The sequence below is a fragment of the Dipodomys ordii genome, unplaced genomic scaffold, assembly GCF_000151885.1.
Source record: "Dipodomys ordii isolate 6190 unplaced genomic scaffold, Dord_2.0 Scaffold85, whole genome shotgun sequence".
NCBI classification, from domain to species: domain Eukaryota; kingdom Metazoa; phylum Chordata; class Mammalia; order Rodentia; family Heteromyidae; genus Dipodomys; species Dipodomys ordii.
In genome coordinates, this window is record NW_012267301.1 from 4,726,624 (window position 1) to 4,735,574 (window position 8,951).

The following is an 8,951-nucleotide window of genomic DNA, read 5'->3' on the forward strand; positions in this document are numbered from 1 at the left end:
GGTTCATTTTCCTGACATCACATTATCTGACCTTTTCCGCTTGACTCATACATATACTAGATATTGCATATAAGGGAAACCATGGGACCTATGTTTCCATTTGCATTTCTTGATTGTATCATCTGGTGCTTGAATAGGGTCAGGACTATAGATGAAGGGATTTTCTTTTTCTTGTACTGTGGGGTTTGGAAGTCAGGGCCTTTGGCTGGCTCTCATTTGGCTTTTTCACTCAAAATGGAGCCCACAATCTACTACTTGTGCCACACCCCCATTTCTGGCCTTTTCCTGGTTCTTTAGAGATACAAGGCTCTTAGATTTGTCTGTGCAGGTTGGCTTCGAATTGAGATTCTCTCAGCTTCGTAAGTATCTAGGATCATAGACATGAGCCCTGACTCCTGTTTTTGAGGGGCTGACCTATTTGCTAGCAATACTCAACTAGCAAGAATAATTGGTTTTCTGCAGTTGCAAGAATTTGACCAGCAGAGGGCGGTGCTAATGATGATAGAAAGGTTGGCAAAGTGTTCTAAGGCCCAGAGCAGAGCAAAAACATCTGGGTTGGGGCCTGGCTCGGGTGGTAACTTGCTTATCTAGTAAGTGTGACTCCTGCAGTTCAAACCCCAGTATTCTCCAAAAAGAAGCAAAACTCCAACTTGTCATGAAACTCATGTCCATCCTGCTGCTCGCCCTGCTTCAGTTCTGTGCTCTTGCATTACACTACATGGAAATGCTTCGTATTTCATTGCTCCATAGGAAATGTGGCTGGTACAACTGAATGACTGAATATTTTATTTTCCAGTCTTAGGGCTTGAATTCAGGGTCTTGGTGTTGTCTCTGAGCTTTTTTTTTTTTTTTTTTTAAATCAAGGCTAGCCCTCTACCACTTGAGCCACAGCTCCACATCCAGCTTTTTGGTATTTAATTAGAGGTAGGAATCTCATGGATTTTCCTGCCTGGCCTGACTTCGAACCATGTTCCTCAGATCTCAGCCTCATGAGTAGCTAGGATTACAGGCATGAGCCACTGTGGCCCAACTGATCATTTTTAATGAGTCTTCATTAAAATAGCCATGTGTGACAGTTGGCCGCACTATTGGACAGTGACAGCATAGATCAGCTACCTAATAAAGTACCTGAAAGCATTTCCTTCTTTGGACCTTATTTTCATAAGTAGCAGTACAAGGGTGATGGCAAGAGATTGCTTTCAAAGCAGCCTGTGTGATCAGAAGGCTGTCCAGTGCTTCTCCTGTTTCTTGGAATATTTTCCTTCTTCCAGTGAACCACACCTCATCCTTCAGAGCTCTATTCAAGCACTGCTTCCTCTCACAAACCTCCCCTGATATTTCTCATAATACAAGACTGCTTCTTATGAGCCCTGTGTTCAGAGAGAGGGAGAGGGAGGCAGGAGAGAGGAAGAATGGAAGAAGAGAGAGTTGGAGTAAGAACACAAGGATGAACAACTGATCATAGCTGCAATATGGCAAAATCCCCGAGCAATGGCCAGGGCTTTGGGCAGGAAAGAGGCCATGTGTGGGGGTCTGGCCTTAAGCAGCGAAGGTAGGTCTTGCTGTGGTCTTACTAATTTGTTTTATGTTTTCTTTATGGGGGGATCATCAAATAAAAGGAAGGTTGGTGATGGAAGGTTGAGGGCCTGATTGCTCTGAAATAGCAGAGTTGCACTTCAGGCTGGAAAGGCTGTGCTGGGACAATAGCTGCCTCGTGTGTGGCAGGTGTGGCTTGGCGAATGTTGTAGAGAAGGGGATGTTGGGATATTCACGGCTATGTTTTTCCAAATAGGAAAATAAATGAAGATGGCTTGACCATCATTAGGAAAGATCCCTATCCTTCCATTTCTGTACCATTGGGCACATCTGGGGCTTCTTGCTCCTGTGCGCATGTGAGTTGAATGTGGACTTGGTATGCTAGTGACATTAACTCCTCATCCTTCGATACCCGCCAGCAGCCCCTGTCACCATTATTTAGGTGACTCTCTGTCTGTCTGTCTGTCCATCTGTCTGTCTGTCCATCTCATATATTTCAGGACAGCCTTCCGCTTAGGATCCTATTGCCTTAGGCTCCTGAATACTGACATTACGGGCATGTGCTAACATTCTTGACTCTTCATTCTCCTATGCATTAATTAAGCAATTACAATCATTCTTGTCTGAGACTGTCTTCCAAACAACAGCCATTTCATAAATTCTGAATTAAATCCTTAGTTCAGTCAAACACAAGTTTTGTATTCTAAAGATACCTGATTATAAGGTCTATATAATGAACTGCTTTTTTTCTGTTTTCTTTACTTTTCTATTTACATTGGCCAACTTTTATGAAGAAATTACAATAGAGCTGTTATGATGGCTCATTCGTGTCCTTTCCTCATACTTTGAAATTTCTCCCAAAAAGTAAGATATTGATTTAGCAACAATAGAAACAACATGTTGTAAATGGTTTCTCCTTAAGTTCCAGAAGAGAAATTGAGTCAAATAATTTTCAACCAACTTTTTAAGATATGATCTAGATATATAATAATTCCTCAGATTATAACTTGGCTTTCTACCCCATAAATCATGTTTTCTTCTCACTTTCAATAGCAATGTGTGGCTGTCTTTTTAAGGACTAATAAGGGTAACTTTGAAGTATTACCTCATGAGAGAATAAGAGATAATGGACCTCCATTTGGATTCTTTCTTAAATGAGCTTTGTGATGAAGCTTGTCACAATGTGATCATAAATGATTTGTCACAATGACTCTAACAAAGCAAATTCCTCAACAGGCAGCAGCAGAGGAAAGAGAGAACAAAATCTCAGGAAGTCTGTTATAGTCAGGTCAGATGGGAAAGCTTTTCTAAGAGAACAGAGGACAAACAGAATTCTGAATTTGGAAAACTTAGGAAGAACTTAAAAGAAGCTTTAGGATGTTCAGTTTGGGGAGGTTTCTATTTTCATACTCCCATTTCTTACCAACATAGCATTGAAGCTATCTATGTGTCTTTGAAGTTGAAGATACTAGGAAGGTGTATAAAAACCCCAAACTACTACTGATGCATATTTTGAATCAGTAAAAACATCTATTTTTCACAGATGGCATGTTAATGTTGTCAGATGAGAAAAAAATAAGATCACCACAATATAATGGGTCATTTGCTGTTAATCTAGAGCATAACTCTCCCTCGGATATTTCTGGGACAAGAATCATTAGTGAGCTCAATATATTATGATTCTTTATCAGCCAAATAAAGTGATCATTGTAAGTATATATACCTAGATTATATATATATATTTGAATATATATTCACTCTTAATAGTTAATCTCTCTGATCACAACTACAAAGTCAAGACGACAAACTTCTAGCTGCATTTAACACACAGCAAACAATAAAGCAAGGTCACTGGATATAAACCCCGATCTTACAAAGTAAAAGGAAAGAAATATCAAGGTCAAACGAATTATTATTATCCATATATTAACATGCTTCATTCATCATATACCTTGCCATAACATTTAGAGAAACCAATGTCCTTTCAAATAATATATCCAACACATCATTCAAATATCATCAAGGTAAAGGAAATCTTATCTAGTCACAGGATTATGTTTTCTATTTGTTCCATCTTATTGGTAATTATTCTTTTCTGAACTTAAGTGCTGGTCTCTACTGGCTTTGGAAACAGAAAATTAGAGTGTGAAACCTGAATTAGAGTGTGAGCCTGAAATCACTTGGAAACTCTGGTTATGTCTTAACTAGAATAGACTATAAGTCTTTATAAGTATTTATAAGGGACATTGGTCTATAGTTTTCTTTTCCTTTAGTTTGGTTGTCTCATTTGCAAAAGAACAATTCAGATTTCAGACAATGAATTGACAAGCATTTTCTCTCTTCCTCAATATTTTTTAGGATGAGTCTGAGAAAGATTATTTTCCCTTTAATTTTTGGTGTAATATTCCATTGAAGCCCATCAGTCCAACACATTTCTTTGTTTAAAGTCTTTGGTTAGTGATTCAGTCCTACTACACAAAGTCTGCTTATATATTGTTATTTCTTCATGATTTAGCCTTAAGTAGCAAACAGTTAAGAATTCAGTTTTTAATTCAAATTGTACATTTTGGCATACATTCAGTCACAATTTTCTCTTTCAAAAATACGTTGATACTATATTATAAAACTCTGCAATGAATTTTAACACTGTAGTTACTTTGGCTCTCCCATCTATCCTCAAAGTAGGAGATTTAATCTATTAACATTTATAAATTGCTGTTATAGCCCTTAAAACATTAGCACCGAGGGAGAGGCCAGAATTTATAACTCTCTGGACACTTTGGGAAAGGAAAGATCCTAAACAGAGATCCTAAACACTCGTAAGAAAATATGGACAAAAAATACCAGAAATCAGAAATTACTCTGGAACTGTTTTTATTTGTGTCAGATAAACAGGAAGAGATGTAGAATATGTGGTATCTATAAGATTGTGGTGACTTTGCTGTTGAACTCCAAAGGAAATCCATTATGAAAGCAGAGTTTCAGGAGTAGTTTAAAGTTCCAGGTATTTTGGTTCACATCAATGCCTAGCATTTCCCCTCATGCTTCAAGCTCAGTTTTCCATTGCTCAACCTGAAGAACACAGAAAGAAATCAAGGGTTAGCTGATTTGGTACCATCACACAGAGAAAATGTGATTACTGAAAACTGCCTGAGAAAAGCAAGACTAGACACTGGCTCGCTTGGTTCTTGCTGAGTGCTTGGAGCATCTTTTCTGTTTTCTTCAATCCCTGCTCAAATCTTTTTCACAATATGAGGTAATTGTTGTCTGTTGTCTTTTCTACTTCCAACTGAATAGAGGAGACCTTTAACCTTAATACGTATTTTAGAATAGGATTTATTAAGAAATTAGTAAATTCTGGAACTCTGAAACCAAAAGAGATATATTATTCTGACCTCTTCCCCTCATTTCATACAAAAATTTTAAATGCTTAAGTGTCTAACTCTTTAACAATATTTTACCTATTGAAATGCCCTTAACTCATTTTAGTTTTTTTGAGATAGTAATTTTTGAAGGGTTAGATTGTTTACCAAGTAGTATCTTTCATGTCATTAGCATTAGAATAGAATTTAGCAGCCAACAATTAGTAATCCAGGACTCATAGTGTTTTTTTTTTTTTGTCTTATGGTATCATTTGTTTCTTCTCTGCTGAAAAAATTAAAACTGAGGCAAATAGTTATTTTTGTATGTTTTGTCTACTATTTACTTCTAATTTTAAGGTAGATGTTCAATAAATATTTGGTAAATAACTCAAAGGTAAATTAATATATTAATAAATTCCTACTTTAACATATGAATAAATGCCATTCCCTCAGGAAGTAGCTGAATTTACAACTCAAGAATTAGGTATGTTTTTTGGAAGCCAAGTCACACAATGATACAGTCACAGGACACAATTCTTTCTTCCCTATGAATCAGAATAGTGATCTTGCTAAAAAAGGAAAACAAAGCTCTCTTACCTCTTTGCTTCCTTAAATAGACAATTATTTCCATAGGTTTTTCCATTAGAACCACAGACTGGTTTGTAGATAGATTCACACATTGTATTTATAGTTGGGTTCTTTGTGGGGATGCTTCTAATCTATTGTAATATGAAAGACCATGAGGTAAAGATTGATCAGTTTAACTCAGACACTATTATGAAAAACATTAGATTCTCATTTATTAGTAAGGAATATTAAACATTATAAAATAATCTTCCTGATTCCTTGTACTTAATCCATCTAAGCCTCCAAAATCCCTTGCTCTTATGACTTCAGACACCCTTTTCTTAAATTCTCTGGAGAGATATCTTCCCTTATACAGATAAAACAATAGTCAGGAAATCCTACTGAAAAAGATCAAGCACATATAGTCAAAATTTATTGATTCTCGGGGGGAGGCTGGGAAGGGATGTGAAGGGTAAACAAAGGAGGAGGTTACAATGCTTGATAGGAAATGTACTCATTTTCTTGCCAATGTAATTGTAACCCCTCTGTACAGTATGTTCACAATAAAAAAAAGTATTTCCCCCCACTGTTTTGTATCAGTGAAAGAAAAGTATGCAGGAAGCAAAAAAATCATCTATGGAATTAGAAAACCCATGATGATGAAGCTTTGGCAAGTCAATGAGAACAAGATAGTAGTAACAATGATGAGATGTTGTAACTAAGAGTGTTTTTAGTACCCCCAAAATATTTCAATATTTTCCATTGATGTAAACTTTCAATCTCTTCATGACAATTTATTTTGTTATTTATGAAGTGTACAGTGATATTTTCCCCATTTTAGAATTGTTATAAACTTACGGAAGTTACATGATATCCCAAAGAGCCACTGATGGTGGCATTAAGATACAGTAGGTAGAAGTTTGGGGAGAGTAATATTTCATGCAACCCAAGAGACAATCACCAAGAAGAAGAAATAATTTTCTTTTGAGAAAGTGATAAGGATGGACAATTTATAAGATTAAAAAAAAGCTTTTCCTTTAACATGATGAGATGGAGAGAGAATTCTAGAAAACTGTTTCATGTATGAATATAACATAGAATATTTAGCCATTGTCAATTGAAACTAGGAGTTTGATTGTCAGAGAGGAAGAATGGGATGGGAATCAGGTACTCCTGGCTCATATATATAATCCTAGCTATTTAGAAGCTTGAAATCTAAGAATCGAATCGTGCTTTGAGCTAGCTCAGGAAGAAGTTTGTGAGACTCTTCAACTAACCAGTAAAATGCTAAGATATGCCTCAAGTGGTAGAGCCTTGAGTGAAAAAGCCAAGAAAGAGCATTAGCCTTCTGAGTTCAAGTCCCGGTAATATCACAAATATAAAGCAAAACAAAACAAAAACACAGGGATTGGAAGTGGAGACCTGAGGATCAGACGGATTCTTCTCTTTGTGCAAAGATGGTTCCAAAGGAAGAATTAAATGTAACATGAAAATGAGGAGAACCTCTTATGTGAATTTCAGTTATCACAAGCTCAGGTGATATGTGTTTAAAAAGAAATGGTTCTTTCTCCTTAGGTGTTCATAGTTTGCCCAATACAACCAAGTATACAATACAATGTAATACAATCAAGTATACAATATAATCCAATCCAATCAAGTATACAAGAAAACAAATTCTATGGTGGAAAAAATCATTAGTATCACTAGTATATTAGTGGAAAAAGCCAAAGTTCTCTGTATGAAATAGATGTCATGTGAGCAACAGTGATGTGAGATGAAGTTGTATGACTTACATGGGACTAATCATTAAAAAAAAACTTAAATGCTATGATTAAGAGTTTAAGTTTTATCTTATAGGTAACTACACCACTGAAGAATTTTGAGATGGTGAAAACAACAAATCAGAATTTTCTATTTCAAAATGCCAAAAGATGGATACATTATGGATGGCACAGGATTGGGCATGAAAATTCATCCTGATATGGGCAAGGGAATAGTTGATGGAAAGCCAAGTTTATTCAGTTTAGGAAGAATGGTTTGAATGGAGAACACTAAAGGAGGGAAATGAAGGATGGGATAAAGATGAAGGACTCTCAACCATCATCAGGACTGTGTGTGAAGATCATCAGCTCCAATGTTCCTCTCATCTTATTTAATCAGTTTCATGACACATTGCCATTGATACAAAAAGGCTCAGTTAACCTTTTCTAGTCTTTGAAAAAAAAGAAAAGCTAGTACCACTAACCTGAGTATCTACTTTATTACTGTTCAAAGGGTTGGCTGCATGTTTTCTTTCTCCTTGCTTGTAAAGAGATCTTGATTTTCGTGGTTGGCTAGATGACCCAGGCTTGCCCTGTTGGCTAGATGACCCTGGTTTGCCCTGTTGGCTAGATGACCCTAGTTTGCCCCGTTGGCTAGATGACCCTGGTTTGCCCTGTTGGCTAGATGACCCTGGTTTGCCCTGTTGGCTAGATGACCCTGGTTTGCCCTGTTGGCTAGATGACCCTGGTTTGCCCTGTTGGCTAGAAGACCCTGGTTTGCCCTGTTGGCTAGGTGACCCTGGATTTCCCTGTTGGCTAGATGACCCTGGCTTACCCTGTTGGCTAGATGACCCTGGCTTATCCTGTTGGTTAGATGACCCTGGTTTGCCCTGTTGGCTAGATGACCCTGGCTTTCCCTGTTGGCTAGAAGACCCTGTCATCCCTTGCTGGCTAAATGACCCTGAAATTCCTTGCTGGCTAGGTGACCCTGACATCCCTTGTTGGCTACCAGACCCTGATTTACCCTGTTGGCTAGATGACCCTGCGATCCCTTGCTGGCTAGGCAACCCTGCCAACCCTTGTTGGCTAGAAGATCCTGGCTTCCCTTGTAAATCCCAAGCTCCAGATACCGCAGGCTGGTTTGAAATATCTGGCTTTCCTTGTGGATTGAATTTCCCTTGTATCATTGGCTGGTTAGGATATTCTGGCCTTCCTTGCAGAGTAACCATGGCTGGTTCTCCTAGGATGTGAACACTTCCTTGTCCATTAGCTCCTTGTGGTCTTCCTGGATGACTAGCTTCATAGTTTCTCTTGAGAATAAGTGCAGGGTCTTGATTATCTTCTACACTGAAAACGCTTGGTTTTGAAATTTGGGTTGAAGACACTGGAACAACATCATAAACACAAAAATAAGAGTGGAGTAATTTGACTTAATGAATATAAAATGAACAGTGTTCACTCTAACATCTAGACTGTCTTCTTTATTCTTTTTAACACGCTATAAATTAGTCCTTATATTTTTCTCTCATACCTTGAGTAATTTGGTTTCTCCATTGTTTTCTTGACTGTATTAAGTGGTTTTCAAAAATCATAGCATCTAAAAAGTTCACTACATTTCTAAACCATAAGGACTGAATTGTTATTGTGAGCTTTCAATCTTCCTCCAATTTCTTTTTAATGGCTTCTTTCTTTTTTTCTTTTTTTATTGTGAAAATACTGTACAGAG

General features: G+C 37.3%; 1 protein-coding gene across 1 annotated transcript in view; it reads right to left on the bottom strand.

The window, feature by feature from the left end:
* LOC105992573 (collagen alpha-2(IV) chain) overlaps window positions 1–8,951 on the bottom strand; it is a 38,787-nt gene that overhangs the window by 21,927 nt on the left and 7,909 nt on the right. The window contains 2 exon segments of the mRNA XM_013025491.1: window positions 5,496–5,617; window positions 7,711–8,609. Of these exon segments, the coding sequence (XP_012880945.1) occupies window positions 5,496–5,617; window positions 7,711–8,609 (1,021 nt within the window).